General features: G+C 36.6%; 1 protein-coding gene across 2 annotated transcripts in view; it reads right to left on the reverse strand.

Annotated features, from left to right (window-relative positions):
* Positions 1-401: 401 nt before the first annotated feature.
* SLFN12 (schlafen family member 12) overlaps positions 402-21380 on the reverse strand; it is a 44734-nt gene continuing 23755 nt past the window's right edge. For both annotated transcript variants that reach the window (XM_070482807.1, XM_044745520.2), the window contains exon 4: positions 402-5404. In XM_070482807.1, coding sequence (XP_070338908.1) covers positions 4848-5404 — 557 coding nt within the window. In that variant the 3' untranslated portion in view covers positions 402-4847. The remainder of the gene's footprint in view (positions 5405-21380) is intronic.

The raw sequence follows: 21380 nt of genomic DNA on the forward strand, positions 1-21380 counted from the left end.
ATAATACCACTTAGCCATCTTGCGGAATAGGCTCCTCAGCAACAGGCGTCCCATGACTCACATTGGAATCACCAGGCTTTTTGCTTCAGTATCATGTTTTCTGATGTCTGGAACAAGGACCATGAGGAACTAGCACCTGTATACAGTTCCTTTCACTGTTTACGTAAATGATAAAATCTAAAAAGGGCTCATTGGCCTTTACCAACCAAATCTGTTAGTCTTGGTCTGGCCTTGATCTTACCTTGCCTGCTGGGTGTGTTTGTACTTATTTACCACCTGTACATCCTCTTCAGTGAAATGTCCCTGCATGTCTGTTGTCCACTTTCTAATGGAATGTTTTAACTGTTGAGTTTTGAGAGTTCTTTATATATACTAGATACTAGTGCTTTGTCAGATACATGGCTTGTAAATATTTTCTCCCAGTCTGTGGCTTATTTTTCATCCCTTTCCCCGTTTTTTTTGCAAAGCAAAAGTTTCTTGGGTTTTTTAAAATTAATATAATTTATTTTTTATAACAGCTTTAGGTTTACAGAAAAATGTCACAAAAAGTACATAAAATTCCCATACAGCTCCACACTCCCCACTCCAATATGCAGTTTCTCCTGTTATAAATATGTTGCCTTAGTGTGGTACACTTGTTACAAGTCGTGAACCTCCCAACCCCTGCTAACCACTTATCTTTTTACTGTCTCTACATTTTGCCTCTTCCATAATGTCACATAGTTGAGATTACATAGTACATAACCTTTCCACACCAGCTTCTTTCATTTAGCAATATGCATTTAAGCTCCATCTCTTTGTGTGGCTTGAAGCCCACTTTTTATCTTTTTATCTCAGAATAATATTCCATTGTATGGCTGTACCACAGTTTGTTTATCCATTCACCTAATGAGGGACATCTTGATTGCTTCCAGTTTTTAGTAATTATGAATACAGTTGCTATAAACATTCATGGTCAGGTTTTTGTGTGGACATTTGGGTAACCACCTAGGAGTGTGACTGCTGGATCATATGGTAAGAGTATGTTTAGCTTTGTAAGCAGCTGTCAGTCTTCCAAAGCAGCTGTACCGTTTTCCATTCCCACCAGCAAAGAATGAGAGTTCCTGTTGTTTTACATGCTTGCCAGCATTTGGTGTTGCCAGTGTTTTTGGGTTTTAGGCGTTCTAAGAGGTGTGTAGTGCTATCTCATTTTAATTTACAATTCCCTACATAATGCTGAGCATTGTAATGGTCTAAATGTTTGTGCTCCACCCCCCCCCCCCCCAATTCATATGTTGAAATCCTAACCCCCCAAAGGTGATGGTATTAGCAGGTGAGGCCTTTGGAGGTGATTAGGTCATAATGGTGAAGCCTTAATGAATGAGATTAGTGCTCTTATAAGAGCTCCCACAGAGCTCCCTAGGCCCTTCTGCCATGATACAACCAGAAGTCTATGACCCAGAAAGGGCCTCTACTTGGCGAGGCTGGCCCCCGATCTCAGACTTCCAGCCTCTTCCCTTTATAAGCTACCCCGTCTGTGCTATTTTGTTATAGCAACCCAAACGGACTGAAACAAGCATATTTTTCTATGCTTATTTGCCATCTGTATATCATCTTTGGTGAGGGGTCTGTTCACATCTTATCCCTATTTTTAACTGGGTTGTTTGTTTTCTTGAATTTTAAGAGTTCTTTGTATATATTGGATACAAGTCCTTATCAGATATGTGTTTATCAAATATTTTCTCCCAGTCTGTGGCTTGTCTTTTCATTCTCTGAACAGCGTCTTTCTCAGAGAAGAAATTTCTAACTTTAATGAAGTCCAACATATCAATTTTGTGTTGTTCTAAGAACTCATTTGCCAAACCCAATGTCATCTAGATTTTTCTTCTTTATCATGTTAATATGGTGGGTTACATTGATCAGTTTTCAAACAGTGGGCCAGGCTTGCATCCCTGGGATAAACCCCATTGGGTGATAGTGTATAATTTTTTTATATATTAGTGAATTCCATTTGTTAATGCTGTGTTAATAATTTTCATGTCCATATTCATGAGGGATAGTGGTCTATAGTTTTCTTTTTTTGTATTGTCTTGTCTAGTTTTGGTATCAGGTAAAACTATAAATGAATACTATAAATGAATTCTATAAATGAATTGAGAAGTTTCACTCTTCTACTTTTGGAAAAGATTGTGTACAATTGGTATTAATTTTTTTAAAAAGTATTTAGTAGACTTGTCTGGTGAAATCTTCTGGGCCTGGAGACTTCTTTTTTGGGAGTTTTTAAATTACAAACTCCATTTCCTCAATACTATAGGGCTATTCAAATTATCTACTCATATTGGGTGAGTTGTGATAGTTTGTATCTTTTGAGGAAGCATTCCATTTCATCTAAGTGGTCAAATTTATGTGTGCAGAGTTGTTTGTAGTATTCCCTTATTATCTTTTTGATGTCTACACGGTCTGTATTGATAGACTGTTTCATTCCTGATATTGGTAGGTAGTGTATTCTCTCTTTTCTTACTTTGTCAATCTTGCTAGAGATCTGTCAATTTTATTGCTTTTCAAAGAACCAGATTTTTATTTTATTGATTTTTCAACCGTTTTTCTATTTACAGTTCACTGACTTTTGCTCTTTATTATTTCCTTCCTTCTGCTTGCTTTGGGTTTATTTTGTTTCTTTTTCTAGGGTCTTGAGGTGGGAGCTGAGAGTCTTTTCTTCCTTTTCTAATTGTATTAACTTCCTATTGCTGCTGTAACAAATTACCAGAAATTTAGGTGCTTAAAAAAACATGAATTAATTGTCATACAGTTATGGAGGCTGAAATAAAGGTGTCAGCAGGCTTGCACTCCTTCTGGAGGCACAGAGAAGAATCAATTTCCTCCCCTTTTCCACATTCTGGAGACTGATTGTATTCCTTGGTTTCCAGCCCCTTCCTCCATCTTCAAAGCCAGCAGTCTAGCACCTTCTCTCCTCTCTGACCTCTACTTCCATTTTTACATCGCTCTCCTGGACTCTCATTTTTCTGTCTCCCTCCCAGAAAGACCCTTATGACTATATTGGGCCCACCCAGATAATCCAAGATAATTTCATCATTGAAAGACAGTTTAATCACATCTACAAAGTCCCTTTTACCATGTAAATCAACATAGTCACAAATCCCAGGGATCCGGAGGTGGGCATCTTTGGAGGGCTATAATTTATCCTACCACACTATATAGACATTAGTGCTTAAATTTCACTCTCATCACTGCTTTACCATGTCTCACAAATTTTGATATGTTGTATTTTCATTTTCACTCAATTAAATGCATTTTTAAATTTTCCCTTGAGACTTCCTCTTTGACACATGGATTATTTAAAAGTACATTTTTAGTTTCCAAGTGTTTGGAGATATTCCTATTATCCTTCTGTTACTGATTTCTAGTTTGATTGCGTTTTGGTAGTAGAACACACTTCATATAATTTCAGTTCTTCGAAATTTCTTGTGGTTTGTTTTTTGGCCCAGGTTATGGTCTCTCTTGGGCACTTGAAAAGAATGTATATCCTGTTGTTGGGTGGAGTGTTCTCCAAATGTCAATTAGATCTGTTGACTAATAGTGTTAAGTGCTTCGCTATCCTTGAAAGTTTTTTGTTTACTTGTTCTATCAAGTGTTGCTGGAGGGGTGTTGAAATCTCCAACTATTATTGTGGATTTGTCTGTTTCTCCTTTTGGATCTATCACTTCTTTTTGCTTCACATTATTTTTCAGATCCGTTGTTTGATGTACACACGTTTAGGATCACTACGTCTTCTTGGTGGATTGACCTTTTAATGACTATATAATGTCCTTCTCTGTCAATGGTAATTTTCTTTACTTTCTCTGATATTACTATAGCAACTCCTGCTTTCCTTTGCATGATATATCTTTTTCTATCCTTTTACTTTCAACCTCCATAATTTGAAGTGAGTTTCTTACAGACAGTATACACTTGGATCATGATTTTTAATTCACTCTGCCAATCTCTGTCTTTTAACTGGTGCATATAGACCATGTACACAATGTAATTATTGATATATTAGGGCTTAAGTCTCCCATTTTTTGTTTTGTTTGTTCTCTCTGTTGTTCATTTCTCTTTAACTTTTTCCTGTCCTCCTGTGGATTCCTTTTACATTGTTTAGAATTGCATTTTGATTTCTCTATTGTGTTTTTTAGTGTGTCTCTTTGTACAGCTTTCATAGTGTTTGGTCTAGATATTATATTACATAAACATATTTTCACAGTCTACTATTGTCACCGTTTTACAGCTGAGCAAGGGGAAAAGCTGTAACTCCTCCAAGTGAATAGTGTAAAAGCAGTCTAAGAAGACTGAGAGAATTTTGAGGGAAGGAGTAATAAATTTTGCTTTCCCTTTCATTTCCATTATGGAAACTGTGAGTGTCATCAATGATAATCTTTTCTAAGTTATAAATGTTTTCTGGGTATATCCTGGGAGATTTTCATTGTTGTTATTGCTGTTAAAAATAAAAGTACTACAACTTTTCCCAATTTAAAAATGGAAGAAAATTTATCCATGAACTATGCACAGAGTAAATAATGAACTGTGCACATAGTAATTAAAAAATTAATTTTCCTAACAACGCTTAAGCAACATCTGTGAATATCACTTAGGAAGAAGTAAATAAAGACCAAAATTGATTTTCCTGCATCCCATCAAGTTGCTTTGCAACTCTGTGGGATTTCAAAGGCATATTTTCACAGAATGTGAAGATATCATTGACTATATAATTAAAAACATCTTTGTAGCCAGGTGCACATTCCATGATTGAAGTGAGCCTTGGACAAGATTTAAATACCCTTGGTCATTCCTCTGAAGACAATCCATACTGACTACTGTAAGAGGTGCTGAGAAACCTCAGAGGCAAACTGCTCACTCGAAGATCTCTGTCTCTTTAAGACTACAAAAAGGGCCTTCTTCAAGTCTTTCATTGTTTCACTGGTAATACAATTGTACGGCGTAGGGTAAAGTGCTGGGAGGCTTGAACCATGATGAAGCCCTGCACTGCCTTCAGTTGAGGTAGAAGATTCTTCACTCAAGGATAAGGTCTTTGTCAGGATACACACTTTCCCGGTGTAACCGCCAATTTTTGCCAGTTTCTGCTTTAAAGTTAAGGCAGTTTGTATAGAATAGCTTTTTAACCCCTCATCCAGTACCCTGAGGAAGGTATAGAGGACTGGTGGACAGTCCTTGGAAATTAGAAGAGCATCACAGATGACATTTTCGTTCTCTTGTAAGCCTAGATCCAAAGACCAGCTCCTAGAAAAGATCAACGTACCTTGATGAACAGAGCCCACTGCTTTATGTACTACCTGTGCAAGTCCTTCATGTTGTAAGAATAGTTTCATGTAGAGAGCTTCTGGAACATATGTTGTCTTTTCTGATGGCACTAGATATGGAAATAATGATAATAAACTTTAAAACACTGAACAGCTTCCAATTCCAACCATGACAAAGTAGCTTGTACCAGACCAACCCTCCCACCAGAAGCAACAGGAAATATTTAAAACAGTAATTTAAAGAACTGGAGAGCAACCAACACACTCAAGACTTGAAAGGTTACAATCTTTGATGGAGATGAAGCACAGGGAGTAGCTCCATACCCACCCGAGCTTTTTGCCCAAGGATATTTTTGATATTGGGTCGTGGGTGGATAGAGCCCAAGCAGAAATGAGCGGTTTTACTAGGCTGAGGAAAAAGAGCTGGGAATTCAGAGGAGCTGGAATTCAAGAGGGAAAATCTCAGAGAGGATGAAACTGCAGAGAAGCAGCCAAATTTCCCTCAACTTGTTGGCTAATACAGAGTGAGATGTTGGAAACTCAGAAGAAAATATCAACTGGGAGGCTAAAAAGCTGAATATAAGTGTCATCAACCTCATGGTGCCGGGGAGACTTAGACTGAGATTCAAGCTCCAGCAAAGTAGAGGGGCCTTGATAAACACCCCAGACTTTAAGCTGAGACTCCAGAAGAGCCATGACATAATAATAAGGAAAAAAAATGGAAAGATGTTATACCTAGGAAAAGCATAAAACAAATCTTCAAAAGAATCAAGGGGTAATCACTGAGTGCTCTATCTACCTCCCAGAACAAAGTATAATTCTCTTTGGAGGAGTGTAACATCTTCCACAGCCTCTATAATTAGTCATCGATGGTACAATAAAAAATTCAGTGATATTATAAAAAATCAGGACAAATTACTAAAAAAAAAAGAGAAAATGGATAAGAACAAAAGACTGACAAGTGATTCAGATACTGAAGTTATCAAAAAGGGACTTAAAGAGCAAAATGGCAAGAATAGGAGGCTTCAGACTCTCCCTCCACCCATGGACACAATAAACCAACAGCTACACATGGATCAATTCCCTCTGAGAGAACTCTAGAAACTAGCTGAGAGACTCCTGCACAGTGGGTAACTGAGAAAATACCCACACTGAAATGGGCAGGAAAAGCTGAGACACACTCTTGCCATAAACCTTGCCCACAGCAGAGCAGCATACAGTCAGGAGGAAACCCCCAATTCCAAGCTTCTCCCTGAGGAGCAAGGGTTTGGACCACCCATCTAGTACCCCATCTTTTATGACTGCTACCTGAGAGACTGGCTCCTAACTCGCCCATCTCTGGGAGCTGACAGGGTCTGGCATTTACTAGTCCCCTGGGACCACAGAGAACAAAGAGGCAGTTTTAAGTGGGCAAGGGAGCACTTGCCATGGCTCTTCCCCTGGCTCAGTGAAGAGTGAGCAGGCAAGAAAGCCCAGATCCCAGCTTCTCCCTGGAGGGGGTTAGACTGTACATCTAATGTCCCAACTTTTCCAGCTGCTGCCCAAGGAACTGGCTTCTTACTAGTCTACATCAGGGAGTGGATGGCACAGGGCAATTAATAATCTTCTGGGAGGCTGAACAAGTGTCTGGATACTTGCCATGGCTTCTCCCCTCGGTTTACTCCAGCAATAAAACTAAGCCTCCAACTTCTCCCTAGAAGGACTTTGACCATACATCTAGTGCTCCAACTTTTACAGCTGTTACCTGAAGGATGGGCTCCTAACTTGCCTAACTCTGCCAGCTCACGGGACCTGAGATTTGCTAGTTTCCTGGGCCCACAGAACAAAGAGGCAGTTTTAACAGGTGTGTGAGCACTTTCAATGGCTCTTCCCTCTGGCTCAACAGACAGCAGGTAGACAATAAAGCCCAGCTCCCAGCTCCTCTCTGGAAGAGGTTAGGCTGCACGTCTAGTGCCCTGACTTTCTACCTGCTGTCTGAGGGTCTGGCATTTTATTTGCCTGACTCTGGCAGCTGATGGGCAGGTAATCACTAGTCCATTGGGAATTTGAATGGGTGTTTGGGCACTTCTCATAGCTCTTTCCCACCAGCCCATTTCAGTGATAAAACCATGCCTCCATCTTCTCCTAGAAGAAGTTGGACTGCACATCTAGTCCCCAAAACTTTCCAGTTGCTACCTGAGGGACTGACTTCTAACCCAGCTGTCTCTGAGAGCTGGAAGAACCTGGAACTCACTAGGTTCCCAGGGAAAACAGAGAGCAAAGCAACAGTTTGAAAAGCACACAGTCTGAATGAGTGTACAGTTATTTGCCACAGTTCCTCTCTGGATCAAGGGCAAGTGGGTGATAAACTCAATTTCCCAACTTCTCCTTGAGGAGAGATGGAATTGGACTGCATATATAGTGCCCCAACTTTTCTGGCAGCAACGTGAGAAACAGGGTTCTATCTTGCCTGTCTCAAGACACCGATGGTGCTTGGCTTACTCTAGTCTTCTGGGGAACACTGAAAACAAGACAGCAGTGTGGGTGAGCCCAAAGCTTGGAGAGGCATCTAGACTCTCTGGCTGGACTCATTAGTAAGTTCATCTCCTATATGAGGCCATCTGTGAAGACTGGAAGAGGTGGCTGTTTTATCTAATGTGCAGAAGCCAACACACAGAGTCAAGGAAAAAGAAAAAAACAAGGAAATATGCCCCAAATAAAATAACAAGATTAGTCTCCAGAAGCCTTTCCCTAATGAAATGGAGATATGTGATTTACTCAAAAGAGAATTCAAAATAATGGCCTTAAAGATGCTTGCTGAGGTCAGGACAGTAATGCATGAACAGAGAGAATTTTGACAAACAAACAGAAAATACTAGAAAGTACCAAACAGAAATCATAGAACTGAAGAATACAATAACTGAAGTGGAAAATTCAATAGAGAGATTCAACAGCAGACTAGATCAAGCAGAAGAAAGGATCAACAAGCTAGAAGACAGGTTACAGGAAATTATCCAGAGGTGTAAAAAGAAAAAGAATGAAAGGAACAGAAGTTAGCTTATATGCATTATGGGAATCCCAGAAGGAGAAGAGAGAGAGAAAAGGGAAGAAAGCTTATGCAAAGAAATAATGGCTGAAAACTTCCTGAATTTGAGCAAAGAAAGAGACATCCAGATCTAGGAAGCTCAAAGGGCAACAGATAAGTTGAATCAAAAGAGACCCACACCAAAGGACTGGCCAGTGGCGTAGCGGTTAAGTTTGTGTGCTCTGCTTGGGCAGCCTAGGCTTCGCTGGTTTGGATCCCAGGCATGGACCTATGCACTGCTTAGCAAGCCATGCTTTGGCAAGCATCCCACATGTAAAGTAGAGGGAGATGGGTGCAGATGTTAGCTCAGGATCAATCTTCCTCAGCGAAAAGGGGAGGATTGGGTGCGGATGTTAGCTCAGGGCTAATCTTCCTCAAAAAATAAAAAAGAGACCCACACCAAGATATGTTATAATCAAATTGTCAAAAGTTACAGACAAAAGGAGAATTTTGAAAGCAGTAAGAGAAAAGCCATCTGTTACATAAAAGGAAATGTCATTAGACTTTTGGTGGATTTTTCTTCAGAAACCTTGCAAGCCAGAGGAGTGTGGGATGATATATTTAAGATGTTGACAGAAAAAAACCTACCAACCAAGAATACTATACCCATAAAACCTGTCCTTCAAAAATTAAGGGGACAGAAAGACTTTCTTATACAAATAAAAGCTGAGGGAGTTGATCACTATTAGACCTGCTTTACAAGTAATGCTAAATTCAAGCTGAAAATAAAAGAGCCTAAACAGCAACACAAAAGCATATAAAAGTATAAAACTCTTTGGTAAAGGTAAACATATAGACAAAAATAGAATATCACATTACTGTAATGGTAGTGGATAAATCACTTTTAACTTAGTAAAGTTAAAAAACAAAAGCATTAAAAATAACTATGATTAAATTATGTTAATGGATACACGATATAAATAGATGTGAACTGTGACATCAACAGCATGTAATGTGGGGAGAGGAGAGGTAAAAGTGTAGAGTTTTTACATATAAGTGAAGTTAAGTTTTTATCAGCTTAAAATAGACTGTTATAACTATAAAATGTTTTATGTGAGGCCTACGGTAACAACAAAGAAAATACTTATAGAAGGTGCACAAAAAGAAAAAGAGAAAGGAATCAAGTCCAACAATACAACCCCCTCACACACACACACACACACACACACACACACACACACACACACAGGAAAACAGAAAGAGAAAAGGAAAAAAAAGAAAAAACAGAAAACAGTTAACAAAATGGCAATGATAAATCTTTCCCTACCAATAGTTACTTTGAATGAAAATGGTTTAATGTTCCCACTCAAAAAATACAGAGTAGCGAATGGATTAAAAACCAAGATCCAACTACATACTGTCCATGAGAAACTCCCTTTAGATTCAAGGACACACATATGTTGAAAATGAAGAGATGGAAAAAGATATTCCATAATAATGGTACCTAAAAGAAAGCAGGACTGGTTATATCTCTATCAGATAAAACAGAATTAAAGTCTAAAACAGTCTTTAGAGACCAAGAAGGTAATTATACAATGATAAAACAGTCAATTCAACAGAAATAAGTAGCAATTGTAAATATATATACACCCAACATCACCACACCTAAGTATTTAAAGCAAATATTGAGAGATCTGAGTGGAGAAACTGAAGGCAATAAATAACAGTATGAGACTTCAATATTCCATTCTGAATGATCTCATCCAGATTAAGGAAGCAGCATACTTGAACAACATTATAGACCAAATGAACTTAACAGACATATACGGAACTTCCCACCTGACAACAGAAGAATACACGTTCTTTTCAAGTACATATGGGACATCCTCCAGGAAAGATCACATGTTAAGTCAAAAGACAAGTCTTAACACATTTAAGAAGATCAAAATCATAGCAAGTATCTTTCTGACCAAAATGAAATTAAACTAGAAATCAGTAACAACAATAAAATGGGACGTTTCACAAATACTTGGAAACTAAACAACACACTATTGAACAACCATTGGGTCAAAGAAGAAATCAAAAGAGAATTTAAAAAAATCTCAAGACAAATGAAAACCCAACATACCAAACTTATGGATTGTAGCAAAAGCACGATTAATAGGGATGTTTATAGTGATAAATGCCTACATTAAAAAAGAAGAAAGATCTCAAAGAAAGGACCTAACTGTACACCTAAAAGAATTCAAAAAAGAACAAAGTTAACTCAAAGTTATCAGAAGGAAGGAAATAATAAAGATTAGAGCAGAATTAAATCAAGTAGAGAATAGAAAAACAACAGGAAAAACTCAACAAAACTAAAAGTTGATTTCTTAAAAGGATAAACAAAATTGACAACCCTTAACTAGACTAACAAAAAGAAGAGAAATCTCAAATAAATAAAATAAAAAATGAAAGAGGAGACATTACAACAGATGCCTCAAATATAAAAAGGATCATAAGGGACTATCAGTAACAACTATATGCCAACAAATTTGATAAACTAGAAGAAACAGATAAATTCCTAGAAACATTCAACCTATGAAGACTGAATCAAGAAGAAACAGAAAGCCTAAACAGACCAATAACAAATAAAGAGATTGAAGGAATAATTAAAAGCCTCTCAACAAAGAAAAGCCAGGGACCACATGGCTTCATGTGTGAATTCTATCAAACATTCAAAGAAGAATTAATACCAACCCTTCTTAATCTCTTCCAGAAAAAAAGGGGTTGGCTCGGTGAGGCAGTGGTTAAGTGCACACATTCCACTTCAGCGGTCCAGGGTTCATTGGTTCAGATCCTGGGTGCAGACATGGCACTGCTTGGCAAGCCATGCTGTGGTAGGCATCCCACATATAAAGTAGAGGAAGATGGGCACAGATGTTAGCTCAGGGCCAGTCTTCCTGAGCAAAAAGAGGAGGATTGACAGCAGATCTTAGCTCAGGGCTAATCTTCTTCAAAAAAAAAAAAAAAAAAGAAGAGGGAACAACTTCAAAGTCATTTTAAGAAGCCAGCATCATCCTAATACCAAAGCCAGAAAAACACACCACAAGAAACGAAAACCAGCGCAAATATCCCTAATTAATATAAAACGCAAAAATCTTTAATAAAATACTAGCAAATCAAATTCAAAAGCACATTAAAAGAAATATATGCCATGATTAAGTGAGATTTATCCCAGGAATGCAAGGATGGTTCAACACACGCAAATCAATGTGATATACCACATTAACAGAATGAAAGATAAAAACAATACGATCATCTCAGTAGATGCAGACAAAGCATTTGACATAACTTAACATCTATTCATAACAACAAAAAAAAAACCCTCTCAACAAAATAGGTATAAAAGGAGCTTATCTCAACACATTAAAAGCCACAGATGAAAAGCCACAGTTAACATCAACATCAATGGGAAAAAACTAAAAAGCTTTTCCTCTAAGATCAAGTACAAGGCAAGAATGCTCTCTCTCACGACTTTCAACACAGCACTGGAAGTCCTAGGCAGAGCAGTTAGACCAAAAAAAAAAAAAAAAAAAGAGGAAATAAAAGGCAACCAAATCAGAAAGAAAGACGTAAAATTATGTTTTCAGAAGACATGATCATATATGTAGAAAACCCCAAAGACTCAACAAAAAAAATAACTGTTAGAACTAACAAACACATTCAGTAACATTGCGGGATACAAAATCAATGTACAAAAATCTGTAGCATTTCTATACACTAACACAAACTATCTGAAAAGGAAATTAAGAAAACAACCCAATTTACAATAGTAACAAAAAGAATAAAATACCTAGGAGTAAGTTTAATCAAACAACTGAAAGACTTTTTGTACACTGAAAACTATAAAATCTCTAACTGCTCTGCCTGGGACTTCCAGTGCTGTGTTGAAAGTGGTGAGAGAGAGCATTCTTGCCTTGTACTTGATCTTAGAGGAAAAGATTTTAGTTTATTCCCATTTATGGTGAAGGAAATTAAAGACAACAGATAAATGGAAAAGCATCTCATTGCTGAAAAATCTTAAAAGCAGTCAGAGGGAAAAAGACACATTATCTTCAAGGAAGCAACAATAAGACTTAAGACTGATTCTTCTACAGAAAATCTACAAGCCAGAAGAATGTAATAATGACATCTTACAGTCCTGAAAGAGAAAGTTTGTTAGTGTGAACTTCTACATGTATCAAAAATAGCAAAATTAAAACATTTCCAGACAACAGAAAGGGAGAGAGAGAATTCATTGCCAGAAGATCTACAGAGCACGAAACATCAGAGTTCTACATCTTAAAGGAAAATTATCCCAAAAGGAAGCATTAAACTTCAGGAATGAATACATTTTACTGGGAAGAACAAATGTTAGGCAAATAGAAGTATTACTGACAGCTTTAAAACAATAAAATAAGTTATATGAAGTTCATCACTTGGAGAGAAGTAAAATAACTAACAAAATAATAATGTGCACTGTAATCCTTAGGATAAACATGAAAATAATAATAGAAGAATGTATAATTAAAATCTGAGAGGAGAGAAAAACAGAAAAATAAAATATTTAATACAAAAAAGGCAAAAAGAAATAAAAAACAGATAAGAGGTTTTTGTCTTCTAGCAATGGTAGAGTAGAATAGTCAGACTAACCCTCTCACACATACACAGTATAAAAGCTGGACAAAATATTTAAACTTATTTAAACTTAACTACTTAAAGACACTGAAGAATAACCAAAGCAGAAGATATAAGCCAAACAGTCTATTCTTGAAAGACAACTGCAACAGGAGAGATTTTTGAGTTTGCAGCATTGTTCCTAAGAGCATGCTGTAGTATGTGCACTGCTCAGTGAGCCAAAAAACACAGCCTTACTATTTGAGGTGTCAGAGGACAAAATCAAGGTTGGCAGAGCAGTTGGAAAGTTATAAAAGAAATATTAGAAGGGAAGGGGATGCAGTGGGAGTGAGTCCCAAAATCTACATATAAAGTTCACACAGATCATTGCTGTGGACTAAACTACACATGCACAGGGAACATCCCGGGAGAAAAAAGGCAGCAGCTGACATCTGAAAGAATTCAAAAGAAATTTTAGCTGCTTATCATGATAGAAGACACAGAGTTTTGAATTTGAACCCATCTAGGTTCACTGCCTATTAGAACAATAATCACTCTGTAGAGGAACATGATTGATCCCACAGCCTTTAAAACATATCACTATTGTGATATACAAAGATGTTAAAGCAGCTACTATAAATATATTAAAGGACTTCAAGAAAAGATATGCATAATTAATGAACAGATGGGGAATCTCATCAGAAATAAGAAACTGTGAAGAAGAATCAAATGAAAATTCTAGAGCTAAAATAGTATAACTGAAATGGAAGAAATGAACTGAATGCATTTACCAGGAGATTACAGATAGAAGAAGAAAGGATCAGTGAAATTAAAGATAGACAAATTAAAATTATACACTGTAAACAATAGAGAGAAAAAAGATTAAATAAAAATGAACAGAGAGGATTGCTGGGAAGATGGTGGCATAGAACTCTGAACTCACCTCCTCCCATGGACACAACACATCTACAACTACCTGTGGAACAATTAGCTGTGCGAGAGAACTGGAAACTGGGTAAAAAGAACTCCCACAACAAGGGAAAATACTGATAGAGGTGGAAGAAGTGGAAATACCCCTCTGCTAAGGAAAAAGCTGCATTCCAGCTGCAGCGCTTCATAGCTAGGAGCAATCTTAAGTTACAAAGATTTTCCTGGAGGACTGGGGGATCTGAGCGGGAGAGTTATGCCATAATAAGCAACCTTTGAATTCAGCACAACTAAGACGAGTGCTATAATATCTGGCTTTGCTGGCTATTAAAACCAATAAGGAATACCCCCAGAAAAGTTATCACACATAAGAGAAAGAAAAGCCTGCTCTTAAAAGATCCACACAGATTCACTCATTCTAGAAAACAGCACAAAATCACAAGAAAGGTGCATACTCCTTTGGTAAAAGAGACTCACTTGATAAGATCTGAGTGCATCTCAGAGAGGCAGGAGGCAGCTGGACCCACCTCCTCAGGGACTGAGACACTGGAGGCACCCATTATTGTGACCTACCACAGGTGTGCTGACACAGATGCTAGCAGACACCACTGGACTTTTTCCTCTGGTTTGTTAAAACAGGGGTTTGCTCCATCCACTAGAGCATCAATTTAATCCAGCTCACACAGGGAACGCATGGGCCTGTGCAGGCAGGTGTGTGGGACTTCTACAGTGGGGAGAGTGGGTCTGCCTCAGTGGGGTGGGGCATACATGCAGGGCAGGATTGCATTGGTGGGGTGTGTGGGCCCACAGGCAGTGGAGTGTGTCAGCTGCTGACTTGTGGCATTGGTCATCTCAAACAGCCATACAGGGGATCTGCCCCACCTTCCAACACCTGAAATTACTGTGTCCCACAAGGAGAAGAGAATAATTTAGGTGTCCCAGAAGGAGAAGAGAGAGACAGAGAACCTATTTGAAGAAACAATAGCTGAAAACTTTCCTAACCTAAGGAAGGAAACAGACTTCCAGGTACAGGAAGCACAGAAAGCACCAAACAAGATGAACTCAAAGAGGCACACAACAAGACACATTACAACTAAAATGTCAGAAATTAACGATAAAGAGAGAATCCTAAAAGCTGCAGGAGAAAGGCACCAAGTTATATACAAAGGAAAGCCCATAAGGCCATCAACTGACTTCTCAGCAGAAACCTTACAGGCTAGAAAGGAGTGGCAAGCTATACTCAAAGTGCTGAAAGTAAAAGTCCTTTCAGTACTTTGAGTATAGCTTGCTTACTCTACCCAGCAAGGTTATCATTCAGAATGGAAAGAGAGGTAAAGAGTTTTCCAGACAAGCAAAATCTAAAAGAGTTTATCACTAACAAACCAGCCTTACATGAAATGTTAAAAGGACTTATTTTAGTGGAAAAGACCACAAATAGGAATAAGAAAATTATCAAAGAAGAAAAGTCACTAGTAAAGGCAAATATACAGTAAAGGTAGCAGATCAACCTCCTATGAAGCTAATATGAGAGTCAAAAGATAAAAGTACTAAAAATACCTATCTCCATGATGAGGCTAATGGATACACACACACACAAAAAGGAGGTTAAATATGATATCAAAACATAAAATGTGGGGGGAGGGGAGTAAAAGTGTACATCTTTTAGAAAAGGTCAAACTTAAGAGACCATCAACATAATATAGACTGCTATTTACATACATCATTATATATGAACCTCAGGGTAATCATAAACCAGACACCTATAATAAATACACAAAAAAATAAGAAAGGAACCCAAACATAATACTAAGAAAGCCATCAAATCACAAGGGAAGAGAACAAGAGAAGAAGAAAGTAACAGAGAAGAACTACTAAAATACCCAGGAAAAGGTAACAAAATGGCAACAAGTACATACTTATGAATAACTACTTTAAATGTCAATGGGCTAAATGCTCCAATCAAAAGACACAGGGTGGATGAATGGATTAAAAAACCCAAGATCCATATATATGCTGCATGCAAGAGAAACACTTCAGACCTTTTAAAGACAGTCACAAACTGAAAGTGAAGGGGCAGAATAAGATACTTCATGCAAATGGCAATGATAACAAAGCTGGGGTAGCAATACTTTAAACAAAACGGACATTAAAGCAAAGACTGTAACAAGAAACAAAGAAGGGCCCTACATAATGATAAAAGGAACAATCCAACAAGAGGACACAACACTCATAAATGTCTATGCACCCAACACAGAAGCACCTGAATATATAAAACAATTATTACCAGACATAAAAGGAGAAATAGATAATAACACAAAAGTAGTAGGGGACTTTAACACTCCACTTATAACAATGGATAGATCATCCAAACAGAAGATCAATAAGGAAACATTGCCTTAAATGACACATTAGACCAGATGGACTTTGGAGATATATACAGAACACTCCACCCAAAAATTGCAGAACACACATTCTTTTCAAATGCACATGGAATATTCTCCAGGATAGATCACATATTAGGCCACAAAACAAGTCTCAATAAACTTAAGAAGGCTGAAATAATACCAAGCATCTTTTTTCACCACAAAAATAGGAAACTAGAAAGCAACCACAAGAAGAAAGCTGGAAAAGCCACAAATATGTGGAGATTAAATAAAGGGCTACTGAACAGCTCCTGGACCAACACAGAAATCAAAGGAGAAATAAAAAAATACCTGGAGATAAATGAAAATGAAAATACAACATGCCAAAATTTGTGGGATACAACAAAAGCGGTACTAAGAGGGACATTTATAGCAATATAGGTCTAATTCAAGAAACAAGAAAAATCACAAATAACCAACCTAACAGCACACCTAAAGGAAACAGAAAAAGAAGAAAAATCAAAGCCCCAAATCAGTAGAAGGAAGGAAATAATAAAAATCAGAGCAGAAATAAATGAAATAAAGACAAAAAAACAATAGAAAAGAACAATGAAACTAAGAGCTGGTTCTTTGAAAAAATAAACAAAACTGACAAATCTTTGCTAGACTCACCAAGAAAAAAAAAGAGAAGGCTCAAACAAAATCAGAAACAAAAGAGGAGAAATTACAATGGACACCTCACAAATACAGAGGATTCTGAGAGAATATTATGAAAAGCTATATGCCAACAAATTGGATAATCTAGAAGAAATGGATAAATTCTTAGAATCATACAACCTTCCAAAACTCAATCAAGAAGAAATAGAGAATTGCTAGATCACTAGTAAGGCGATTGGAACAGTAATCAAAATCTCCCAAAAAACAAAATTCCAGGACCAAATGGCTTCCCCAGTGACTTCTACTAAACATTCAAAGAAGACTTAATACCTATTCTCCTCAAACTCTTCCAAAAAGTTGAAGAGGAAGGGCAGCTGCCTGACTTATTCTACGAGGCCAACATTATCCTGATACCGAAACCAGATAAGGGCAACACAAAAAAAGAAAATTACAGGCCAGTATCACCGATGAATATAAATGCAAAAATCCTCAACAAAAATACTAGCAAATCAAATAGAACAATAAATTAAAAAGACCAAACACCATGATCAAGTGGGATGTATTCCAGGGATGCAGGGATGGTTCAACATCCACAAATCAATCAACATGATATACCACATCAACAAAATGAAGAAAAAAAATCACATGATCATCTCAATGGATGCAGAGAAAGCATTCAACAAGATATAGCATCCATTTATGATAAAAATTCTGAGTAAAATGGGTATAGAAGGAAAGTATCTCAATATAATGAGGGCCATATATGACAAACCCACAGCTAATATCATACTCAATGGTGAAAAACTGAAAGCTATCCCTCTAAGAACAGGAACCAGAGAAGGATGCCCACTGTCACCACTCTTATTCAACATAGTATTGGAAGTCCCAGCCAGAGCAATCAGGCAAGAGAAAGAAATTAAAGGGATCCAAATTAAAAAGGAAGAAGTAAAATTGTCACTATTTGCAGATAACATGATTTTATATATAGAAAACCCTAAAGAATCCACAAAAAAAAACTTTTAAGAATAATAAACGAATAAAGTAAAGTTGCAGGATACAAAACAACATACAAAAATCACTTGTGTTTCTATACACTAACAACAAGATAGTAGAAAGAGAAATGAAGAATACAATCCCATTTATAATTGCAACCAAAAGAATAAAATACTTAGGAATAAATTTAATCAAGGAAGTAAAGACCTATATATTGAAAACTATAAAACAGTGTTGAAAGAAATAAAAAAATACACAAAGAAACAGAAAGATATTCTGTGCTCATAAACTGGAAGAAATAACACAGTTAAAATATCCATACTTCCTAAAGCAATCCACAGATTCAATGCAATCCCTATCAGAGCTCCAATGACATTTTTCACAGAAATAGAACAAAGAATCCTAAAATGTACATGGAACAACAAAAGACCCCAAATAGCCAAAGGCATCCTGAGAAAAAAGAATAAAGCTGGAGGTACCACACTCTCTGATTCCAAAATATACTACAAAGCTACAGTAATCAAAACAGCATGGTACTGGCACAAAAACAGACACACAGATCAATGGAACAGAATTGAGAGCCCAGAAATAACCTCACACATCTATGGACAGCTAATTTTCAACAAGGGAGCCAAGAAAATACAATGGAGAAACGAAAGTTTCTTCAGTAAATGGTGTTGTGGGGAGCCAGCCCCATGGCCCAGGGATTTAAGTTCCACGCGCTCTGCTCTGGTGGCCTGGGTTCACAGGTTCAGATTCTGGGCATGGACCTACTCCACTCATCAGCCATGCTGTGGAGGCATCCCACATCCAAAAAATAAAGAAAGATTGGCATAGATGTTAGCTCATGGCTAATCTTCCACAAGCAAAAAAAAAAAAAAAAAAAAAAAAAAACCAAGGAAGATTGGCAATGGATGTTAGCTTGGGGTGAATGTTCCTCATAAAATAAATAAAGGCTTTTTTTTATATGGATATTAATTTACAGAGGTGTGTTCACTCTGTGAAAATTTATCAAGTGTGTATGGTTTCTGCACTTTTCTATATATATGTTATACTTTAACCAAAAAATTGCATTTAATAATAGGGCATAAAGATGAGTATTTTAAGTGCTTATATTAGAAAAAAAAAGGAATTAATATTGAGTTAAGCATCATCTCAAGAAACAAGAAAAAGAACAGCAAAATAAACCCAAATAAAATAGGACATAATACAAATAAGAGCAAAAACTAATTTTAAAAGGAAGCAAACATACAATAGGGACAATTAATAAAGTCTAAAGTTAGTTCTTGGAAAAAATATGTCAACCTTCCAGCAAAACTGGTCCAGAATTTAAAAATAGAAAAAGTACAAACAACCAGTATCAGGAATGCAAAATGGACATCACTACAGATTCTGCAGACATGAAAAATTATAAGAGATTACAATGAATAATTTTATGTGACTGAATTTGAAAATTTAGAAGACACACATTTCTAGAAAATTATAACTTGCCAAAATTGACTAAAAAAGAAATAAAACAACTGAGTAATACTATAATCTTTAAAGAAAATCCATTCAGCAATCAAAAATATCTCCACAAAGAAAACTCCAGGAAAAAATGATAAATATGACTTCATGAAAATTAAGAATTACTTTTCATCAAAAGACACCATATGGAGAGTAGGAAAAGTCACACAGTGGGAGAAGATATTTGCAACATAAATAACAAATAGAAGACTTGTATCTAGATTTTTAAAAAAATTTCTACAAATCAGTAAGGAAAAAATGTCAAACTGAAAGAAAAATGCTTTAAGCAACATTTCCTAGAGAAGGAATCTCCAGTGATCAATAAACACATAAGAAACTTCTCAACTTCATTAGTAACCAAAGAAAAACATAAATGCAAATTCACCTCACAATAAGATACTTCTAGATTAAAATTTTTTTTAATGTTGCCTATTTTGTGTGACCAAGGATGTGGAGATTGAGTGGGTGTGTAAATTTAGAAACACTGTGGCATTATCTACTGAAGTTAAAGATACAAATATCCTTGACCCAACAATTCCACTTCTTGGGATGTGCTCAGGAAAAACTCATGCAAATGCCCACAGGGTGTTTGAAGCAGCATTCTTCACAATAGATCAAACTGGATATGACTCAAATCAACACAGTAATAGAATATATAAATAAATTGTGTGTTCACACAGGAATATTTTATTGCAAGGAAAATTAAAGAACTATAGGCAACAGCTGACAAGCATAATTTTGAATGAAGCAGCACCACAAAACCAATATATACAGCACAGTTCCATTTTAATTAGTTCAAAAATAAGCAAAACAAAGTTGTATTTTTAGTGATGAACACATAGAAGATAAAATTACAAAGAACAGTGAAAACGTGATTACCATAAAATCAGGACAGAGGTAATCCATGGTGGGCGTGTGACTGGGAAAGAATACAGAATACATAGATTTTTAGGGTGCTATCAACGATCTATTTTCTGATTTGTGTGGTAGACATACAGCTGTTTGCACACAACTATTTCATTATACTGTTTCTTTTTGTTTTATATATGTTTCTGTACTCATATTTTACAATCTTAGAAAAGCATTATCTAAAGAAAAGAAATAACTACTGGAAGAGAATGAGCCAAATTAACTTTATTACGGTGTGACTACAAAACCAGGAGAAATAACTGAAAAACTCTTCTAATTATTAGAAGAATGGTTTGATATAATAAAAATATTAATGGTAACATTTTCCTATATAACAGTAATTCACAGTCAAAAATATAATAAAATAATTTCATTCCAGAAGCAATAAGACTCGCAATTACTAGGAATAAACTTTAACAATAAATATTCAGCAATTAAAGTGAGCACTTAGGTTCTAGAAACTTCCTGTAACTTAGAGGAAATTTAGCTTGGGTCAAGGGAAAGGTTCCATGCAGACAGTGTAAGTCACCGGTTCCAGCCCAGACCACAAAAGGTATCATTGTCTATTGTGTTCATCTCTCTCTCAGGAATTTCTAAGGAAGGGGAGCTCCAGTTTGGGCTAGTTTGGGGCATTCTGAATCCCTTTGACCTAATAGTATTTTAGGTAATAGGCCCTAAATACCACATTTTCTACTAAAGGGGTTAGTGAAAATATTTTAGAGCAGAATACAAGACAGAAAATTAACACCGAAGATACCTAGGAAAAGCATACTGTTTAAAAAGCATTTACCTCACAAAACAAGTAAATTTTTGAAACCAATCTGCTTTGTTCTCATAAGAAAGTAAGAATAAACAAACTGAAAATAAGAATGTGAAAGATAAGTCAGACTGACACTGAAATGCTAGCTACTGAAATTAAGATTCCTAAAAAATATAATTTACCAAAATTAACTCAAGAGGAAATAGAAAACGTGGGTAATCCTTTAATTACTAAAGAACTAGAAACAGTTAACATCTTCTCACAAAGGGCCCAGACAGTTTTACAGGCAAGTTCTATCAAATTTCAAGCAACGTATCATTCTAATCTTA

Source organism: Equus asinus, chromosome 13 (assembly GCF_041296235.1).
Source record: "Equus asinus isolate D_3611 breed Donkey chromosome 13, EquAss-T2T_v2, whole genome shotgun sequence".
Classification (NCBI taxonomy): domain Eukaryota; kingdom Metazoa; phylum Chordata; class Mammalia; order Perissodactyla; family Equidae; genus Equus; species Equus asinus.